This window comes from Anastrepha obliqua, chromosome 3 (assembly GCF_027943255.1).
Source record: "Anastrepha obliqua isolate idAnaObli1 chromosome 3, idAnaObli1_1.0, whole genome shotgun sequence".
NCBI lineage: Eukaryota > Metazoa > Arthropoda > Insecta > Diptera > Tephritidae > Anastrepha > Anastrepha obliqua.
The window spans coordinates 9,733,697-9,756,440 of record NC_072894.1 but is presented as its reverse complement, the minus strand read 5'-3'; the positions used below and the strand labels follow the sequence as shown (position 1 = coordinate 9,756,440).

Genomic DNA, 22,744 nt, shown 5'->3' with positions numbered 1-22,744 from the left:
CCAACGATTTTCTCCATGCCATCAAAAGTCGTACTTGAAAAGAGATACGTGTAGTGCTGCCAGAGGCTCAGTTGTGGCCAAACTCTGAAAATGAGCTCGGCATACATACTCGCATTTTCAAGGATGGCTCTGAGTCTTTAGCCAGAATAGGCTCTGAGGCCAACTTTCCCGTTCTGCCACTCCCTTCTGCAACCATCAAAGCCACGGTTACCAAACGGGTTACTCTAGCACTCAAGCGAGCTTGGCAGGCTGTGAGAGGCTGCAGATGGATAAAACTGATGTTATGTGTCATGTCCGACCGACTGTCGCAGTTCCTCCTGTCACTAAGCAGAGGGGACTGATTCGAGTGATGACGGGCTACTTTCTGTGAGCAAAGCACATGGAAAAGGTAGGCACCACAGAGAGTGTACTCTGCCCAGCTTGGGAAGAGGAGGATGAGACGGCGGACCACTTCCAGTGCGTCTGCCCTGCCTTCATTCGAATCAGGTTTGAGGTCTTTGGAACTGCTAGTTGTCCCAACAAAAACCAAAAATAAAATCTGGCTGTTTTAGTTAATACTGCATTGATTCTTTCTCGGGGGATTTTCAGGTCGACTGTATTCACGTTGACTTTTCAAAAGCCTTCGACAAAGCTTCTCATAGAAACTTTATTAAAAAATTAGCTTATTTTGGCGTTTATTCTGTTTTTCTGCAATGAATAAACTCTTATTTATGCAATAGACGTTGTGTTGTAAAAATTGATAGTATTTCATCTACTCCCCTTGCTGCCACCACTGGTGTGCCGCAAGGAAGTATCTTGGCATCCCTCTAATTTTGGTTATTTATTAATGATAGTCAAAGTTGTTTCCCCTTTACTCATTTTTTGTTTTATGCTGATGACCTTAAGATCTTCTCAGCGATCAAGAGTCAAGAAGGTGACATTAATCTTCAAGACGAAATGGATAATAAATAATGGCTTAACTTGTGGTATCAGATTTAACGTATTTCGCTGAACTTCTCCAAGCGCTTTCAAATGCCTTACCCGAAAGCATTTAACATGAGGTCTGTCTATGTAACTAAATATCCGAGAACTCGCTCTTAAAGAGAAAAGTTTCCAAAAAAGTACATAAACACAAAACCAGTTCCTATTTAAAAATGACTTCAAATAAACTTTATAAATTTCGTCTAAAAATTGTAGGTAAGGAAATAAGTTCGTAGCGTTTTTACCGTAGACTTTTATTTAAACAAAAAACAATAATTATATCAATAAGTAAGCCGTTGCTGTTGTAAAACCTCTTCCCACCTCTCGACCAATTTGTTGATGCCGTTCCGCCAAAAATTGCCTGGTCTGTGTCAAAGAAGTTGCTGAGCCAGTTTTTAAGAACCATTTTGTTATCCCTTTGAATACTTTATATGGTTTGACAGGTAGCGAAAAAGATGGTAATCGGTTGGTGCAAATCCGGCGAATACGGCGGATGCTGGAGGACCTCCCATTCGAGCTCTTGAAGTGCGGCTTTGACGACTTGTGCAACATGGGGTCTAGCATTGTCGTGAATTAATATAATTTGACCATGCCGATCAGGTCTTTTTAGTCGAATAACCTCATTCTCGCGGTATGGCTGGGCAATGTAGAGCTCCATGTTGACCATGACATTCTTTTGGAGCGTTTCCCAGTGCACCATACCCTGCCAGATCCACCAAACACACATCATGATCTTCTTTGGATAAAGACCCGGCTTTGGCGTATCTTCTGGAACCACCCACTCCTTTCTTTGCTTCATATTGAAGTGTAGGCACCATTTTTCATCTCCCATGACGATTCGATACAAAAATTGCTGTTTATGACCGCGTATTGCTCGATGGCGGGCGAAATGCTAGCAAACAATTTGAAGTCGACTTTCTTTGTTCTTTCATTGAGCTCGTTGGCAACCAAGCTCCCAATTTTTCGTTAAATCGCTTTGAATGAAGGTGATTGAGAATCGTTTTATGATTGCAACTCATTTTTTGTGCCAATTCATGACGTTCCCCTTTAAAAGTGATTTGAGATGTTCTTCATCTAATTCAGAAGACCTTTCGCTGCGGAACATGTCATCGACGTCAAAATCACAATTTTTGAACTTTGGAAACCATTTCCGTGCCGTAGACTCCCCTATGACACCTTCTCCATGCACATCGCAAATGTTCCGGGGGCCTCGGCAGCAAAGAAGAGCAGATGTCGAAAATGTTGATTTTTGCCTTCTGGGTATTCCACTTCTAAGCCTCAAAACTAATAAAAAATTAAATAACTGAAAAATACAATTATCATAGTTTTGTACAGCAGAAAGAGTTCAATCGAATGAATACTTAACCTTTGCCAAACAGCAAACAAATCGTATATACACATCGCCGAGACAGAGGCGAATTTTGGAGAATTCGACAAATCCCAGGGATTAAAAAATGGCAGTCACCATAGCTGAATGAGTTGGTGCGTGACCTCCATTCGGAGTTGTGTGAGAACATAGGCTCGAATCTCGGTGAAACACAAAAAAGAAGAAAAAGTTTTTTCCAATAGCAGTCGCCCCTCGTCAGGCAATGGCAAACCTCCGAGTGTATTTCTGCCATGAAAAAGCTCCTCAAAAAAAAAAATATCTGCCGTTCGGAGCCGACTTAAAAACTGTAGGCCCCTCCATTTCTGGAACAACATCAAGACGCACACCACAAACTGTGTGGCCGGACGGTTCGGAAAAGTGTATCTTTCTAAAAAAAAAAGTTTAATTGAAAAATGAAAAAAGTTTGGAAAAAATTAAGTCTTCATTTCTAGCACTTACTTATTGAACCCCCCTCATTAAGGGGGGACCCTCATTTAGACGGTCGAAAAATGCATCATTTTTGGGAATTTTTTTCTCAGGTAAAATAACTTCAAACGTTTTGTAATTCATAAAGTACTTTAATAAATGTCTTGACTGTCTACAAAAATTTTCGGAGAAGAAAAAAAACATTTTAAGTATGGAAATATACACCTCGTCCATGGCACCTCATTCTATCTGTGTACATTCTAGCGCTCTGAATTTTTTTCTGAAATAAAAAAACCAAATTTTTTTTAAAACTTTAGGATAATACCTTCGATGTGATATTTTGATTTAAAAAAAAATGTCGAAATTGATATTTTTTACCCAGTTTTATGTTAAAAGTGATTTTTCATGCATAAAAATTGACTTTAAAATTACAAAAAAATATGAAAATCTTTTTTTTTTAAAAAACACTTAATGTCACATTGAAAACAATTTAATTATCTTTAAAATGAGCTATTGTAAAGCCTGATTGGTTCAATACAGCGTTCTCAATTGTGTACACAAAATCGAAAAATGATGTTTCGAGAAAAACGCGTTTAAAGTTTTGGATACAGGCGATCAGGCCACCCATCGCGTCCTGTTAAAAATTTTGTCACTCCTTCAAAAATACAGATATCGACTTGAAATTTTGAAAGTATATTCTTAAATAGTTGTAGAATAGAATAAAATTATTTCCAAAAAATCGATTTTTTTGACCCGATAAATGAGGGTCCCCCCTTAAGGGCTAAGTCATTGATATTCGTTGGTCCGTTCATCGAACTATTTTGTGTCGTTCTTTTTCAAAATGTTTACTAAAGGTGTCTAATTCGAAGGAGCCCATTATTGACGTGCAGGACATCGTTCCCGTACCTCTCGCATGCTAAACGAGCGCTGTACCATCTGAGCTACATCTACAAAGTCTACTGTTTCCTTTTTATTTCTGATTTTGACGCCAGTATTAAAGTTAGCCAACAAGTCAGCACTGGCATAAACTATTAGGAAACATTAATAAAAAAATTAATTAGCGGATAGCTGCTTTATATCACTTCCGAGTGAATTTAATCGAAATTTTCTGGCAATTGCATTGAGATTCACTCAGAGGTGAATTACAGAACCAATCTGCCCACCTAATTTGGAAAAGTTTAATTGATAGAAAAGAAGCCGCATAGAGACACAAAAAGACGAACCTATAACATGAAAGCTATCTACAAATACGATGGACCCAGACGTGGGTGAATAGAATTGGTCCATTATGGATGGTCGTTCTGGGCCTTCCAAAAAGTAAAGTAAGTGGTTCCGGGAAGAGTGTCTCCCAATAAGGAGAGAAGGGATTGTTTTAGGGGCCACACACTCGACCCATTAGACGAAGGTCGTTGCCAAAGCATTTTGAACCTTACCTCACCCACCAAAAAAAAAAAGAAGATATGTATGGATGAGCTTGTGGCAGAGATGATAACTGAAGAGCTTATGCAGTTGCAATGTGCTTTAGTGCAAGATGATGTGGAGTAGACTTTGTCTGACGAGGAAGTAACAGAAGAACAACAATCGTCTAGTGGAATTAGTGAAAATGAATTTTAGTGAAATGCTGAAAGCGTAAGAGTCATGATGCCATCGACATTAAAAAGCATCACCCCAGTCAGCCAGTATTGCATTTTCAACAAATTTTGAAGCGTCGTTAAAAACAAACGGTCCTAGACAGCTTTTTGTTATAGAAAGCAAGGTATGCTTGCATACCATCAATCGTTTTCCCAAGCGTCTGAAGTGACGGACAGAACAAGAAGTGGTCGTCCTCGCGTGAATCGAACCAGTGCAGCCACAAAAGCCGTTCGAGACTGAATTCGCAGAAATTCCCTTAGAAAGCAGAAAATCATGCCCAGGGAAATTAATGTATCGAGCAGATCCATGTCACGACTAGTTGGAGATGATCTCCTTCCCTCGCTAAACGACTCATCTTTTACCGACGCGCTTGAAGAAAACTAGACTCGACAGATGCAAGCAGCTTCTTCGGTGGCGCGCGGTCAACGGCCATGAAAATATTCTTTCTACAGATGAGTGAATTTTGACTGTTGAAGAAGTTTTTAAATAAACAAAACAACAAAATCTATGCAAAAACTTCTAAAGACGCAAAAAATGTTGTTCCAGCGTGGCTACCATCCAGTCTCCGCAATGGCTTGGCAAAAGCGTTAAATCTCTTTGCAGCTTCTGCGAAAAAGAGGTTAAGACCGTTGCAAACGTGGATCAAGAGGATGTCTTAGAAGACGTGATGGAGCAGTACTCTCTTCAGTGGAGAGCGTTAGATCTGCCAGCAAGATTCCGCTCCAGCCCATAAGGCAAAAACCACCCAGCAGCGGCTAAAAAACAATATTCCTATATCCATACTCGCAGAAGTTTAGCCGTCTGGAAGTCCAGATATGAAACCTTTGGACTACAGTTTGTGGTCAGGAGAATATGGATTGTAGAAGGCCTCACAGAAATTTGAAGAGTCTCAAACAATCTCTGGTACGGGCAGCGACGAAACCCTGCGTGCTGCAAAGCTGAATCGCCTAATCGATTGAAGGCCTGTGTAAAATGAAATGGTGATCATTTCGAATGAAAATTAAAAATTGTTTTTTTTTTTAATATTTACATGTTTAACTAAAGCTAACTTCATAAAAAAAAGTATTATAATCTCATATCTATAACGGACTTAACTTGTGACAGAACTTATGGAAGAAGTAAGTACCTTATATATCTATTTTTTTTTTGTGTTTTTTTTTTTCATTACAGATTGTCTTATTTCGTTCTATTTCCAGTTCCTTAAACACATAAAAAAGAAAAAAGTAAATAATTGGTGCGTACACTTCTGTCAGGGGCTTAGCCGAGCTCCTCCTCCTATTTTTGGTTTGCCTCTTGATGTTGTTCCATATACTACAGGGTGGGCCATATAGCGTTTGCTTTTTGAACCACCTATTTTCTTTGAGAATGGTAACACAAATGACATGTCAAATGTGTTCATAATTTACTTAAAGGTTTGGCATTTACGAAATGGGACGCTATACGCTGGAACAAAATTGGGAAATATTGAAAACCCATTTCCAAAGTGGTGAGTCTTCTTCTTCTTTTCTGATTTTCACATCGGTGGCTACGTCAATAAGCAAAATTGTCGGATTTGGGGCTCAGAAAATCCACACGTTACTGTAGAGAAGCAAATGCATCCACAACGAGTCACTGTTTGGTGCGGTTTTTGGTCTGGCGGCCATTTTTTTTTTTCGAAAATGAGCGAGGAGCCGCAGTTACAGTAAATGGCGAGCGTTACCGTGACATGCTCAACGAGTTGTTTCCAAAAATTGAAGAGGATGACATGGACGATATTTGGTTTCAACAGGACGGTGCAACTTGTCACACTGCCAAAGTTACACTCGAACTTTTGGCTACCGTTTTTGAATTCCGATATCAATTGGCCGCCTCGGAGCTGTGATTTAAGCTCGTTGGACTATTTTTTGTGGGGAACCGTTAAGGACAAATGCTATGCGAACCATCCAGAGACGATTGATGCTTTAAAACACGAAATCGAAATTGCCATTCATGAAATTGGAGCCCAAACAATCGAAAATGTGCTTAAAGATTGGTTTGATCGAATGGCCTACTGTAAAGCCAGTCGTGACAGTTATTTCAACGATATTATTTTTCATTCATAAATGGCAATGTCCAATCTTCAAAATAAAAAAAAAGTTTGAAAAAATATTGATTAGTTTTTTTTTATAGCCGATTCAAAAAGCAAATTTTACATGGCCCACCCTGTACATGACTTTCAATAAAATTTGATAATGAAATATTTTAGGGGCACTTTTTTCAACCTGGAACGCAATATTTTATTTTGCACCGATTTATGTTGTTTTTGTTGTTGCAGCAGTAATACAAGCCCTGTCTTCCCCAGTATTACGCGGGTCTTACGGGGAAGCTGGAGATCTTCATCTGCTGTAGGTGGTGGTTGGACTCCGATAACGGCATTCGGTGGTCGGGAGCTTAGGAAGGTGGTGACGGTCTCCCGACGAATGTCGTTTATTGTCTGTCTAAACACTGTCTAGTCCAGTAAATGTCTGTTAGTTTTATACTGGATCTCGTCAGCGTCTCTGGCTATCAAAGAAGAGCTAGCGCGCAGCTTGATTTTTTGGACCGCAGCTATTGGGACTCCGTGTCGGCTCATAAAGTCGGGGTATGAGGGGCGAGTGTGGTTGCCTACGTTATGCCTGCTGTGCGTTCCGCTGTTGTTGTTGCGGTGCAGAGCTCTACAGCAGGAGGCAACGTAGTCAGTTGTCCACTCACGGGTGGTGCGCAGGCCGGAACATCTCTGAAAGTGGCACCCGCCATTGCAAAAATTGCATTTGACTGATGCCAGTTTCCGAGGTATTCTAGTCTGACACACGGCACAGACTGTCCGGGGGACCAAGAGCTGCTGGTTTGTCCCCCTCACTGGGATTGGAGCAGGAGGGAAGGTGATGGGCTGTATTGGGAGGGCTTGTGTTGCGCTGATAAGCTCCTTACCGTGGAGGTATGGGTTGTGGTGGCGGTTGGGAGCAACACGTGGCCACATACCGTGTGGACCACTCCCTATGTGGCTTAAGGCCTGAACAGGCTTTAAGACGGCTCCACCCGTTGCACTTGTTGCACCTAACCGAGGTGGAGTTCGAGTGGAGCCGTTTATGGGAAACGCAGCAATAGAATATCTCGTTTCCACGACAGTCGGTTCTACGTTACCGAAACGACCCGGATTTATATCCGGCCAAGGACTGTCACTCCAGCAGCATTCGCCGTATGTAAGTATGGGGAATGTTTATGCTACTACAACAACAACAACATCTCGGACCCAGGGTTGGATTCAATGCCAGTATTTGGAGCAAGATTACTGCGAGGAATCGCTCCTGTGACGTAAGAGGGAGGTGATAAACGGATCACTAGACAGGGCTAGTTCACTGGCTCGCAGTACATCATTTTGAAATCTTTATAATTCACAAAAGTCGAAGTCGTTGTTTACCATTTCTATTGAAAAACAAAATCATAAAGGCCTTTATTTTAAAACTTCCTCGTGATATGTGTGGAATATTTATAATTTTCTTTATAAAAAAAAGGACCGCTACGTACATTCATTTGTGCATGTAAAGATTTTTTTTTTTTAAGTCAATAATCAACAATCAACACTTTCTATTTCATTTACAATTATTCTTAAATTGGTCAACGGTATTTAATTTGTCTCCATTTTTCTTTGAAACCTCGAGTATAGACTCATATGACTTCTCGACAACGAAGATTTTGTATTTTTTAAAGCAGTAAAGAAATCATTGGCTGTAATTCTACAATCAGCTTTGACCTCTTCAATGCGTTGAAAAGCCAACAATGCAGCTTCATTAGACAAATTGCACATATCAGCGCCTGTGTAATCGTCAGCAGCTTCAGCTACTTGTACCAAATTCACATCTTCGGCAAAAGGCATACGTTTGGAGTGTAGCTCTAGAATGGAAATGCGCGACTGCAAATCGGGTGGTGGAACAAATATATGTTTACTTAAACGCCCGGGCCGCAACAAAGCATCATCAATCATATCCGGCCGATTGCTGGCTGCAACAACAAGTATTTCTTGGTTACTGTCATCCGCACCATCAATAATACCATCCATTTCCGTCAACAAGGTTGAAAGTACACGAACTTGTACATCACTCGAACTATTTGAGCTGATGGGTCGTCGACCGGCTAGCGCGTCTGTGGATAAAGATATGATTAGCGTATGAAAATTTAAGTATTTTTGAATTATTTGAGCTTGCTAACCGATTTCATCGAAAAATAGCAGACATGGCGCATTTTTTCGTGCCGTATTAAAAATTCTCGATATGAATTTTTCTGCAAAACCAACGTAGGGTGAATAAACCTCAGCACCAGATATAGAAATGAATGTCATATCGGCCTCCTTAGACAGGCACTTTGCAAAAGTTGTTTTAGCGCAACCAGGTGGACCATAAAGCAGCAAACCTGACAAGAGATTTTTAAGGTTAATTATCGAAAATCTCCAATTTTCTTAAGTTGTTTTTTGCTGAAGCGGCATCCATTATGTTGTGTATGTAAGAAACGAAGTATTATATAAATTATGATTACCTTTTGGCAATTTTAGCCCAAAACGTTTAAATGTTTCCCTTCTTCGCAAGCCAGTTAAAAAGCTTACTTCCAAAGTACGTTTTAGGTTATCCATACCACCGATAAATTCAAAGCCTTCTTTTATTTTGCTTACAGTAACATCGGCACTGTGAGCCGCAGCAGGTTTTATCTACAAATATGTATATATAAAATAAGTACTTGGATTAAGTAGGTAAAAATTATAAATTACCAAATTCAATGCTGATTTCACCACATCCACCTCATCAATTACCCTTTTTTGCCTCATTTGATTTTGCTCAATATTTTGCACAAGTAGTGCCAAATCTCCAGCTACAAAACCTTGTGTTCTTTTCGCAACCAAATCAAGAAGCTCCGTATTTAGTTTCATTTTATTTAAGAACGGTTTTGATTGACTATATTCAAACATAGCTTGGAATAATTTTCTACGCGCTTGCTCGTTTGGCGCATCGATGGAAATTTCATGTTGAAAGCGACCTGGCCGGCGCGCACTATCATTTATTCCACTGGAATCAGATGTGGTCGCAATGCAAAGAATTCCTGCATTCGTATTATGAAAATCGTCTAGTAACTTAAGCAGTTGTTCGCAAATTCTATTAGAATTGGTAGCATCTGCTGTGGATGATCCTCTACTTTGAGCAGGGCACAACAGCTCCAAACTCTCCAAAATAATTACCGTAGGATCTGAAAATATAATATTATGAGCCCCGTAAAATATTTATCTTTTATGAATTATATTTCAGTCCATACATTTGGATTTAAGCTCATTATGCAAATGTAATGCGTTATTGAAAACACTGCGCAGTTCAGCTTCCGTCTCCCCAGCATATTGTTGCAAGTCTGTGGCAATATGAAAACAGTTAAATTTATATTCGGCCAAAAATGCGCGCAGCATTGTTGTTTTTCCACAACCAGGGGAACCGGAGAGTAGAACGTTTAGTTGAGGTCGCAAGCCCTTAGTTTTGTTTTGAATTTTTTGCAGCTTTAAGAGAGACAATAAATCCTCTAGTTCATTCCATGCAAACTCATATCCGTATTTGAAAAAGGGCATTGTGCAATTTATATTAGAGTTTTGGCCGATATGAATATTCTTAATATGAACGGCAGTGCTGCTATCTATCTGGAAAATTGTGTTTTCGTCCGCATTGGAACATGAATCGATGTAGATAGCAGATATTCCCAAACTGACAGCATCTGCGGTACGAACGGCACATCCCACTGACAAATGCAATGATGCTAAAGTCCCTTTTATAGTTATTTCCAATGTATTAGCAGACAATTTCCGAAGTCGGCGATTGAAAAAATGCTCAGTTACCTCAAGTGTAACCTCAACATTTTCAATAGGCAGTGTGTGACATGCAATTGTTTCCAAACTATTTAGACTGTATTCCACATCTGCGCTGGTAAGAGTCCCGACACAAGTATCCATGTAGCAACATTTTGGATCAATATCACGTGGATAAATCTGACATAAAACAAAACCGTTGAGCTCTCCTTTAGCAACCATGCATTTCATCCAATCGCCTGGGTGAATTCGACAGGTCTTAAATACATTTTTGGGCAGTAAACATTTCTGGTAAACATTTTCCTGAATAAACTCAAGCGGCAAAGTGCATAAGCCTAGATCCGAATCATGTTTCATTTTAATCTGATATAAACTTATTAAAAAGTTATATTTTTGTTTACATTTTGTTAAATCACATCTACCTGCGTTTACAGCGTTGTTTTTCCCCTCGATAAATGTGCTAAGCCAAGGCGATTTCATAAGAGGTGACTTCGCTAGAGCAACATCAATATTTACAAAAATAATGGAATCAAAGCATATTTTATGCATACGAGTATATTTTATATTTTATAAAAGTTAACATAACGATACAATTCTTATATAAACTTACAAGCTAACGCAGCACTAGTATCAGAGGCTTTCGGCTGGTTTATAAATATTGATGCGGGGAGAATCCTAAATATGTTGCGGGTTTAAAAATATTGCGGGAAAAGTCCTGTATCCAATCCAATAATGAAGTCTGCTGTTTCAGTTTCGAAATTACAATTTTTCTCCAACCTTTATTTTCCAAAATTGTCCCCTTTATATACACATTTATATACTAAACCCCCTTTATATACAAAAACAAAACCGACTTATTTACACAGAAAATTATAACGAATAACAGGAGTTGGAAAACATTAAAGTATTTTAAACGAATACTAAATTGGACTCAACAAATATAATAAATCCACTTTATAATACGTTCGAATATAAGTAGATGATCTACTTTTTCGCGCTTAACTCAAAATCCGTAATTAAAAATCGCGATTTCCCATACAAAATTTCACTCTCAAAATCTGAGTTTATAAAATAATCCTAGATAATAACCATACTTTTTGACATACAACCCTGTGTTTTCTGTGTTATCGATAATTATTATTACGAATATAAGGAGAAATATCAAAATAAAAACTAAATAAAATGGATGCCGGCAAAGAAAACAGGTCTGTAAACATAATTCTAATTTGTGTTAAATATTACTAATTATGGATTCATTTTACAGAAAAAAGCGTTTGTCCATAAACGTTTGGTCCTCTTGTTACTTCTTATAAAATGTAATATAGAATATCCCATGCGCATTGTTGTCATAATTTTTTGCAACCTCAGCAAACGTCGCATACGGATTTCCTCCAACTGCTTATAATTAGCAGCCAATTGCGCAGTTAATTTAGCTATTCCTCCTGCTTGTATTTTCTTCATATCGTTAATAATAATTAAAGAAACCAAAAACCCCCGAAATATTCCACCAAAATAATTTCTATGAAGAAAAACCTCTCAAAGCAGTATTGACAGCTGATTGTCAATTTTGCAGGAAATCTGCCATTTATAGGGGATTAATGGATATGTGAACGTACTTTTCGATGGAATAGAAACAAGGCGAGTTGAGTATCTAAGGTGGCGCCATTAAAGCAAAGCTTGGAATACAAGGCGAATTTAATACAGGTGATGGCAACCACATGTAAGTAAAACCATACATGTATTTGTTGTTGCCTTTGGTGTAGGCATAACGTCAAAATTAGCTGTTTGTTTTCAGGGAGATTTGCTTGTAAAACGTAAATAAAGTAATTCAAGCTTCGCGTTTAAATTTCTTAGTACTTCCGATTAATTTACTAAATTGTGGGCCTGAGCAAATTGTTTTCAAGATGCTAGCATTTCCGATGCGGTGATGTGTATGCAGGTAAGCAAAGAGAGTATTTACCGATACTTGCATTTAAATAATATATTTTCCTAAGCGCAGCGCCGGCTAGATGGATTCGATATAATTACAATGGACGTTAGAAACGGTCGCTAAAACTAAGCAACGATTGTTTTCCATACTTAAAGCGATTAGCAGAGGAAAAAGAGGATAAATGTTTAGTTAATTTACTACCTGAAGAAAGGTTAACTGGAAAAAGTCAGAAATAAAAAGTCGCCACATTTCCCACAGTTCATTGAAGATTTAGTACGTAGCTTATGTCTGAATTGTAAGTTCTTGTAGATATGAAAAAAAAAATCATCTCCGTTTGCGGTATTTTAATTATTAACACATATTTCAGAATCAGCCATGTGCATTATTAATAAGGTGAAAATGAATGTAGAGAATGAAGTTTGCACACGGAAAAGTTTAAAAATAGAAAAAAAACAACGCAAAAAAAAACTTCGAAACAAGGCCAAAATTAAAGTCTCACTGCGCACAGAAAATAATTGTATTTGAATCACATTTTTAATTTGCAATTTTTACATGTGTAATTCTCTATCCTCATAGGATATTGATGGCTATCAGAAATCCACCTTGTTGGAATAGAAGCAAGGATGATAGACTACATGTCGCTGTGTCGTAAGAGCCCATGAATAAACAAGCAAAAGGAAGGGAAAATACTTGTTTGTGAAGAAGCAGAGTAAGCGAGAGTAATGGAAACTACCAAACACAAAAAATTATACGCACACACACTTTCGTGCCACGACGTCTTCCGAACAAAAAGCGCAAACAAACTGCATTTGAAGACTTTATATTAATTTGTGCTTTCACAATTTAACACATGGCACTTCGTTTTCGTTAGTTTGTTTAGCATAAGTCTCACAAATCACAATACAACCAAGCCATTCACTGAATTTTCACAAACATGTAATTTCTCGTACTTTTGTTTGTTTTGTTAGTTTTAAGCAACTGTTTGAGAAGGGTGACGCGGTCCGGAAACCGCTACTTTATTATTCGTGATTATAACAACCGACTGACGTCATCAGTTGGAATAATGCATAACAAACAAAGGGAAGAGAATTTGCATGTTTGTAAATATTCAGTGAATGGCTTGTTAATATTGCAACATCAAGATTTTTAACATATTAATTAAACAAAGTATTTAAAACAGAAGTGCCGCGGGTTAATTGTGAAAGCACGAATTATAAAAATACCTCCACAAGTAGTTTGCTTGTGTTACATTGACGATGCTGGTGTGTATGGGTGTATAATTTGACAGTTTTTATTGTTTTCGCTCTTAGATATTTGGTAGGTATTATTAAAATGTTTTTTTTTTTTTTTTTTTTTTTTTTTTTTTTTTTTTTTTTTTTTTTTTTTTTTTTTTTTTTGAAAATTGGAAAAGTAATGAATTGCAATCACAATGAAATTAAAAAGCATTAGCGACTAGGCAAAAAATGTTTTTTATAATCTACGCTTCACTCAAATGTAACCCAAACAAATCGCAGTCTGAGCAAGTAATTTGAACGAAATGACACTAACAGTGACTGCTTAAAAGTGCATTATCTTATAACTCTTTGGACGCTTACGTTACGCAAACAATTTTTCTCCATTTTCTCCTCTAAAAATTCAATTAAGAAATTAAGGGTTAAATCTTCATATAAAGAACTAAGCCGGCCGTTGTTGTGAATATCGCAGTCGTTAATTTAAAGAGAGTGATGGCTAGTGTCGCGTCATGTTTCATTTCACTCGTCCACCATTGCTGAGTTTGTCAAAGAAAGGAGAATATTAACCACAGTTCTTTGAGGTATATGTATGCAAATTTCGTTCCACGTTGAATAGTGAAAATCGATAAGTAAAATATCAAATAATTGTAAAATAGTTTTGAAAAACAATAGCTAAACAATTTCTGCAGCACAGGAAAGAAGTTGGGGGTAAGCAAATTCCAATAAGTCAATCAAACAGTAATGAAAACGAAACCGTCTCTAATTTTCATTTTTCTTTTCTCCACTTTCGTATTGCGTATAGAAACAGAAATCAGCATAAGCGCAGGCAGCGCAACACCAACGAAAAGCAGATGAAAATTATGGCCGATTTGGACGCAGTGCATCTAGGGTTGGACGAAAATGAAGCTGATATTGCTGAGGAACTGCAAGACTTTGACGACTCATTCGACACACGAAGCGAAGCATCTGAATCAGGTTCGGAGTCGTCGGACTCCCAGCCAAGTATCAGTTCAGTAAGCTCGGCTGCCTCGTCTGTCGGTGACAAGCGTAAGAACAAGACGACGACGAAGAAGAAAGTTAGTAAAGAGAGTGAGAAGAAACCGACTACGAAGCGCACGTCTTCGCCGGGAGGTGGAGCAATGAATGGCAAGAATATTTCTGTAGTAGGTAAGAAAAAACGAAATAACGAAGATTCGTCACATAAAGGTGTCGATTCATCAAGTAAAGCTACAGAGAGTAAAGTTGGTAACAGTAAAGAAAAGAAGTTACGAAAGAAGGTCAATAGCAATGCTAGCAAAAACTTGTCTACTGCTTTGACATCCAGCAGCAATGGGCCTATGAACACAAGTAGCGGGTCAACATCAGCTCATGCTAATACCAGCGGCAACAAAAGTGAAGCTAGCGATGCGGAAGACAAGCCAGCAGCGAAAGCAACGTTTGATAGTGACTCAGAATCGGAAGATTCCGATTCGGCAGCAAATATAAAACGTAATGGACGAAAGGCGATTTCTAAGAGCACTTCGCCTGAGAAGAAAACACAAGGCGGAACTACTTCCACTGGAAAATCTTACGATTATATGACTAAACTGAACTATTTGTTTCGCGGTACTCATTTCTTCCTTATTAAATCGAATAATGCAGATAATATTGCTATTGCCAAAACCAAAAATGTCTGGGCTACTCTACCACAAAATGAAGCAAATATTAACCAGGCGTTCAAGGAGTCCCGCAATGTTTTGCTAATATTTTCTGTCAACGAGAGTGGTAAGCCATCATGATATTTCATAATTCTATTGCTAATTCATTTTTCTTGCATCTTTGTTGTGTGTATACCTATGTATTTTGTCTCTGTGTGTGCTCGTTCATGTGTGACAACTAACAATAAGAAGTGCTTGATTTAAAAACATGCTTTAAAATGTATGATCTTCCAGATTTAAGAAATAATAATATGGAAGTCCGCACCCTAGTAATATTATTGGTTTTTTCGTTTTCTTTACACTTTTCAGGTAAATTTGCCGGTTTTGCTCGCATGAGTTCGCTTTCGCGTCGGGATATTTCTCATCCTGCTTGGGTTTTGCCACCTAGCATTTCACCTAAAGCTCTGGGTGGTATAATTGAGCTGGATTGGATTTGTCGCAAGGAACTTTCTTTCAACTGCACATCTCATCTTTACAATACGTGGAATGAGAGTAAACCAGTGAAAATTGGACGTGATGGTCAAGAAATTGAACCAAAAGTTGGCGCAGAACTCTGTCGCTTATTTCCCGAAGATGAAAAAATCGAAATGACACCCATATTACGTAAATCCAAAGAGACAGCAAAGATGATGCGTGAGAAGGGTATTCGTGTTTCATATCGCCCACCACGCAGTTTATCATCACGTGGTAGTCGAGGTGGTCCTGGTGGTAGCAGCGCTTTTTCGGGATATCGCCAGGGAGATCGTCGTACCGGTGGTGGTGGCCCAATCCGGCACAGACGTACTTTCAGTGGTGGCCCCCATCGCCCCTATAAGTTTCCACCGATTGGAATGCCCCCTGGTAGTGGTTTTAAACGATCGTCTTCGCCATACCGAAGTGGTGGGAGCATTGGTCCAGGCAGTAGTGGAGGATCGCGGGCAGGTGGTGGCGATGCAGGACTGCCATCGTGGGACCGTTACATGAATTCTGCCGAAGCATACATGGTAGACTATATGCGTTCCGTGCATGGGCAGCTTCCACCGTTACCATTCGTCCCGCCGTTTGCGCAGCTTCCTCTGTCTTCTTCCGGTTCAAGCGCTTTACCACCACCTGGACCTCCATCAATGTATGACCAGTTACCTCCACCGGTGCGATACTACGATGGACCTCCACTGCCAGATTACCCTCCGCCACAACCGATTAGGCCTCCGCCCCCAGGTTTCGACAAAGCACCATCCTATGAGGACTTTGCAGCTTGGAAGAATGCTGGCTTACCAACATTGCCCGATGGCATGCCGCCGGGCTTCCCCAGCTTTAGCAGCAGCACTGGGGTATCAACATCCAATGGTGGGAGCAGTGGAATAGGTGGTTCAAGCTCAGCAGGAGGAAGTGGTAGTTTCTCAAGTTCCAACAATGCTATTGGTGGAGGCTCTTCCGCAAGTGGTCCTAACAGTTTCCGCAGCAGCAGCCAACGCACCAATAACTCAAACATGATTCGACCACGTGAACGTGGCGGCGGCCGGGAGTATCGTGGACCTAGTGGTATTAGTGGTAGCTCAGGTTCACGCAGCGCTGGCAATGATAGACATTTCCGCGCTGGAGGTGGCAGCAGCGGTGGCGCGCGAAATTATCGCGATGGCCGGCGCTAAGTCGGCGATATGACAATAAAAGAGTATGCAACATAAGATGTATTGTGAAGTATAAGCGGACAGACGTCTGCAATACAAGCGTGCTCCCATTGTGAATGAGAAGCCAAGCAAAGAATGAAGGTTTAAAGCCGAGTGAAAAAGATAAAAGTGCGTCAAGAAAACCGAAAATATGATAAACACCCCTATAAAACCCATAACATGCACGCTGTAACCTCTTCGTGTTCGAACTTTGTAATTGAAAATGTGTTAGAAAGCGCGTGAGTTATATGCAACAGTAATATTTTATTCGTAGAGTGACATCTAATTCTTAAATGGTATGTTCTTCAACTTACTCAATACCGGAAAAGTGTTGAAATTTAGGCAAATAATTAACCATGCAAAGAGGGTATATAAATGTTTCGTAGTATAAAGTGTTACAATATATTAATCCTCAAAGAAAAAATTATGAACGAATCAAGCAGATAGTGTATATGTTAACCCCAGTTTGGTTGTTTCACCAACGACTATCGACCTTCAACATTAAGTCAGCATTAAAATGAATTCATTTTTTTAATTGGGATTACAAGAAGCATACAAAAAATATTTTATTTATTCGCAAAATTTATTGCCGACACATCTCGAATGCTGAGCATACTAAAACTACTAAAAAATAAAAATGGAAAAATATATTTATATACTTAAAGAAAGGAAAATCCTTTGTGCTTCATATATATATATGTATATACATATATGTTTTTGATATTTATTTTATATTTATCGTACTTGCAGTCCCAAATTATGAAAATGAAAAAATGTATTACATACTTCAGTTTTTGTTGGCACCGATTACACGTAAAACGATGATTAACTGAAATTAATTTTTTAAAGTAAATAATTAAATTTAATTGCACTGCGCCGTTAATCAACAAATTCATATGCAGCGATTTCATGGTAAAAGGAATGAAAAGTTGACTCTCTTTCAATTATAAATACATGCATATACATATATAATTTTAAATCATAGTTATAATTATACGTATCGTAAAATATAAACAACCAACACAAATGTGAACTTTATTTGCTAAACGAAGGCGGAGAGGTTGCAATAATGCTTTCCACTTAAAGGAAAGCATACGAACTGTTTTGTGAAAATATGGACTGCTTTGACCGGTATAAATAAAAGACGTTCACCCAACTCCCACTTCACTTGAAACTGTCTTAAATGCCAGCTTTCCAAAACAAAGGAATAATTAGTGCTAAATCAAGAAAAATCAGTTGCATCAAACTACATGAAAAAATCATTAAACATAAAATCAGAAGCAAAAGTGTGTGCAGTGTTTCAAATGCAAGCAAATCAAACAAAGATATGAATATAACGGAAATTTCCATTATTCAGCAAGACAAATTTGAAAGTGGCAAAAGAAAAGAGTGTTTAGTGTTGAGAAAATTATCAATATTGTTGCCATCCGCACCTTATTCTGCTGAGGCCATTTCCGCATTTTAAAAACCTGTTGCAATTGACTATTCAATAATTTCCTCCCATTCATAATTGATTGGAGTGAGTGAGTCAACCCCCTTATATTTACTTATAAGAACATTTTCGCTTGTGTTTAAACAACATGTAAAAATGAACTGTTCTAAAAGAAAATCATGCGGAAAATTTCATACTCAGTTTTAACAGTAAAGTGCAAAAGTTTGTCTATTGGATTCGAGCTTAAGAGCTTTTGAGTCCTATGTAATTCCCGCATTGCTTTCAGCACATACCGCACCATAAACCATTTGCCGAAAACTGTAACTATGCTTTCTAATTAAATTAATTCTTGTCTTTCAGACCTTGCAGACTTCTTACGGAAATAGCTGTTTGACATTTGGCACTCCTGTGTCCTGCATTGTGCAGCAAATACTCGTACTCGAAATGAGCATCATCTATTTTAATGGGACTGAAGATTTCGTAGTTGAAAGCCTGAAGTATACTGTGTTTGTTCTAGTGTTGGTAAACTAATCTTAAGTAAATCTTCAAATCATAATAATATTTGTATGTACATACATATATACAGGCATTTGCAGTTCACTTCCGAGTGCATCACAATCTAATTTACTGTGAATCCGACATTAGGTGTTCTGTGTTTCAGTTTCATTGCTTCATTTTCATTTGTTTTTTTTTTTTTCTAAGATAAATTCCGAGTGCATTTGAAAGTTTTGAGAAAAGAATTCACAAGAAAACTGTCGGTTAGTATTCAATTAAATTCAATTTAGATTGTTTGTGCATACGTACCAGCTTGCTGTTTTGAACGAGTTTTTAATCTCGTACCCCGTCATGCTTAACTGTATCCATCGGAAGTAAATATATTTGTCTAAAATAACTACATGCATGCGATAACTTTCGCTACCGTAATACGGCCTATTGAAATGCATCTATCTTTCCCAAACCCGTTTGAAAGGCACTTTCCGTCAAAAAATCCAAATATGGCCATAAGTTGTGGTTGTGTAGTTATGGGTATTTTTTTTTTAATGGGAAACAACACCATCTTATTAAATAGCGTTGGCCGAAACTTTTTCGTTAAAATAATCGCCCTCATTGCGAAAATGAGTATATGAACTTACACCAATTCAGATGCGTCCAAGGGATTAGATTGGCCTCGTATAAACTTTCGTTTAACGATTTGTTCTGCAAGTTTATTATTTTGTATTGAAATGCCCGCAAACGTAGTTAATGTTCCCCCTTTTTTTAACCGTTTTTTATTCAAAGGTTTATTATTTGTTTTGATTAAATTGACAAGTCTCAGCAGGCAAAACTCATTTTTAGGATAAATCGAAAATCAATTAAATTCGTTTTCACTCGTATTTAAATTTATTTTCTTATTCACTTTCACGTGGACTCCAAAACCTGCCTGCTATAAAAATATGTATATGTATGGCCTTAGCTGTATGTGATTGGCGCTTTCATCCGATATTGGGTGTTTGGCTCAGCTTCTCCTACAATTTGTGGTGTGCGTCTTCATGCTGTTCTATAAATAGAGGGGCCTACAGTTTAATGCCGTTGGCTTTTATGAGCACCTTTTTCATGCGAAAAATACATTCGGAGGTTTGCCGTTGCGTACAACGGCTAATAGAAATTGTCTGTTTCATACCGACAATCAGGAAATCGATTCTGAAATAATCAATATCAATCAGAAAGCAATCACTTTTGTTCAGTGATATACTCCTGCCACAACTATGGCAGCAACATCATCAGTATCAACCTAAGGACTATAATCAGTTCCTCATTTTACAGGCTATTAAAAGCCTTCAAAACTCTAAAAGTCAGCAGAAATAAATGGATCGCATACCTGTCATAGCGGGGAGAGGATCGAGGATTTGTAAAAGTCAACTGAAGTCGTAACTAGCATCATCGAAAACATTGTTGAAAGTCAAATCTGAATTCTGAATACTCGTAGTCTAACTCATCTAACGGTAGGTTCAGGAAACATGCTATTTCGACAGGTTGGGTCCAGAGGGAATAGATATTATCGTGCGGTTACCTTCACATGCCGGGCATATATTGAGAGTGTCGGGAGGTTTAACCTGCTATAATTGAGTCACGAGGCAGCTAAAGCTCTTCGTCTGCAATAGGTGGTGGTTGGACCCCGAAAACGGTATTCGAGAGTCGAGAGTTTAGGAAGCAGTTGAATGTTGTTTAGTGTTCGTCTATTTGGTCCAGGATCTCCTCGGTGTAGTCGAAGAGACGTTGTTGTTGTTGTTGTTTTTGTTGTTGTAGCAGCATAAACATTCCCCGTGCATATACGAGGAATGCTGCTGAAGTGACAGTCCTTGCCCGAATATAAATCCGAGTTGTTCCGATTACGTAGAACCGCCTGTCGATGTGTCCCGACTCGCTTTAGAGGTGGATCAGTCTCTAGCAAATGTCTGCAGGGATGATTCATACGGTAGCACCCTAGCAAAAATACTTGCCTCCCAGTCAAGGAGCATGGAGGTATCGTTGTGAATGTGTTGTAGAGGAGACATCAAGAGGCATCCCTTGACTATCCTAATAGCAGTCATGATTCAATTATAGAAGGTTAGGTAAGTAAACAGCTTTCTCGCTCCCTCTTGACATATCGGCTCCCTTATTTGAAAACGTGTTGCTTCTTTACAAAAAAAAGTACCTATTTCACAAAAAAAATTTTAAATTGTAGTAAAAACTAAACTTTTGGTGCAAATTATTTGGTCGGCAACACCGTTTCCACTTTGACGCTTTGCTTTGTTATTATTCGTTGAAAATCTTTTATCTGTTTGTAAACATTCAAGTAAGTATAATAATAAAAGCTAATTATTTTGTAAATTAATGTCGTTTTTCACTATTTAGGTCGATTATGTCTTACATACGGTGATAGTCGATTATTTGGAGTCGGCTTTCTGCTGCAGAAAACCACCGGTTTGTAAATTTTCATACATGTAAGTCCAGATCAGACATTTGTAAAAATTCTTATTAAACTTTCTCATTCATAGGTTTTTTTGCAAATATAACAGAGACCACCTTACATACAATACATAAACTACAGTTAGTAAGTTCTTTTAGAATATTTGCTAATAAATTGTAATAAATAAAAAATTTTTATTTGTAGGACTTCACAGACGAGCAATTGCTGCGAAAGGTGTGTGTTGAAGAGCTAGGTGGCCCAACTATTGTGGTTTTTAGAAACGAAAGCACGTATGCGGGTATTTCTACCATTGTCTCATGTGGTGCTACGGACAATTTCATAGGAGACATGGAGCGTGTTGTGTATGATGGTGCAAATACCTGTTTAACATGTGACGGTTATTATGTGCCTAGTACTGCTACCTCTGAAATGAATTTGACTTCCGAACTAGCTGTCCACGTGGATACCTTACCCCGTCTAGAACAATATGCTGTACGTAGATGTATGCGCAACACCTACGCGAGCAAGTCCTCGCGCTTTAAGTCTACAATTACAGATAAGTTGTAATGATATATTTGTGAGTTATTTTTAAGTTTTTGGTTTACAGGTTTTGGATTTCTGCCTGAAGTAAGTGCAGCATTCCAACACCTATACGAGCAAGTGCACCCACATTCCTCATATTTCCACTCTGATTCATTACTGAGACACGTGGTATTGATATACGTAAATTTACAAACCATCACAATTACTAAAAGTGGATTATATTACCAGTATCTAAAATTTTTCGATGTATTAGTTTTAGTTTATATTATTACATTTTCCTATTAATATTAGGGACGCAAAGTATATTAAGGTAGACAAATTTTAAACTACAAACTAGTAAATTTGTAATTTTTATTGCAAACTATTTTAACTCTTCTAATTTCAATTTTTTTCTTATATTTAGAAATGATCGACTGAACTTCTGCTTTCGCAATGTCTTTACGGTAACTTACTACATGTATCTACATGTATTGTTATGTACGAAATAAGAAAAAAAAATTAAACTTTCTGTTTCATCTCATTCCTGTCGATTAAGTAAAGCGTTTTTCAATAGGTGAGCTTTAACTTTTTTCTGATAGGGAGGGCGAACGACGCAATATTTTTTATTTTTCGGTTGTCATTTGTAAACTTCATTAGTATACATTAAATGTATATGTTCAAACTCGATAATAAAAAAATTAGTTAAAAAAGTCAAACGGTTTGTGTTTTATTAAAAAAAAAGTTGAAGCGCTCTTACTCAAAAACGCTTTATATTTTTACCTTTGGTGTATTAAAAGACTTGTACTATTGTAGTAAATTAAACACATTAAATTCCTTTATTATGACTATTTTTTGTTCTCTTCCACAAAATATACTCAAATCTATTGCAAGATTATATATGTATATATACATATATATATATATAATTGGCGCGTACACGAGCTCTTCCTTCTATTTGTGGTGTGCGTCTTGATGTTATTCCACAAATGGAGGGACCTACAGTTTCAAGCCGACTCCGAACGGCAGAAAAAAAACACATACATAAGTAACATCACATAGTTCTGCGTGCTCTTGTGTAAGATAAACATCGAAAATATTCTAAATAAATATTACATTTGTTTAAAGAAAAAACTATAATT

General features: G+C 38.0%; 2 protein-coding genes and 1 long non-coding RNA gene across 4 annotated transcripts; 2 read left to right on the top strand and 1 right to left on the bottom strand.

The window, feature by feature from the left end:
• Positions 1 to 7,905: 7,905 nt before the first annotated feature.
• Positions 7,906 to 10,687, bottom strand: LOC129242519 (ribosome biogenesis protein SPATA5L1). 2 transcript variants are annotated; one of them, XM_054879201.1, is made up of 6 exons: positions 10,640 to 10,687; positions 9,683 to 10,580; positions 9,144 to 9,616; positions 8,915 to 9,083; positions 8,591 to 8,791; positions 7,906 to 8,524 (listed from the first exon to the last, which is right to left on the bottom strand). In XM_054879201.1, the coding sequence occupies exons 2-6, from the start codon at positions 10,572 to 10,574 to the stop codon at positions 8,010 to 8,012; spliced, it is 2,250 nt and encodes a 749-aa protein (XP_054735176.1). In that variant the 5' UTR covers positions 10,575 to 10,580; positions 10,640 to 10,687; the 3' UTR covers positions 7,906 to 8,009. The 2 variants fall into 2 exon arrangements, with proteins under 2 accessions (XP_054735176.1, XP_054735175.1); XM_054879200.1 differs by having other exon boundaries at positions 9,683 to 10,654.
• A 3,171-nt stretch (positions 10,688 to 13,858) lies between these two features.
• LOC129240771 (YTH domain-containing protein 1) lies at positions 13,859 to 20,715 on the top strand. Its single transcript, XM_054876750.1, has 3 exons — positions 13,859 to 14,087; positions 14,182 to 15,143; positions 15,386 to 20,715. Exons 2-3 carry the CDS (start codon positions 14,231 to 14,233, stop codon positions 16,702 to 16,704), a joined length of 2,232 nt encoding a protein of 743 aa, XP_054732725.1. The 5' UTR covers positions 13,859 to 14,087; positions 14,182 to 14,230; the 3' UTR covers positions 16,705 to 20,715.
• A 342-nt stretch (positions 20,716 to 21,057) lies between these two features.
• Positions 21,058 to 21,847, top strand: LOC129242950 (uncharacterized). The gene is made up of 3 exons (XR_008582226.1): positions 21,058 to 21,117; positions 21,172 to 21,227; positions 21,288 to 21,847. It is a non-coding gene; the product is annotated as an uncharacterized LOC129242950 (long non-coding RNA).
• The last annotated feature ends 897 nt before the right edge of the window (positions 21,848 to 22,744 follow it).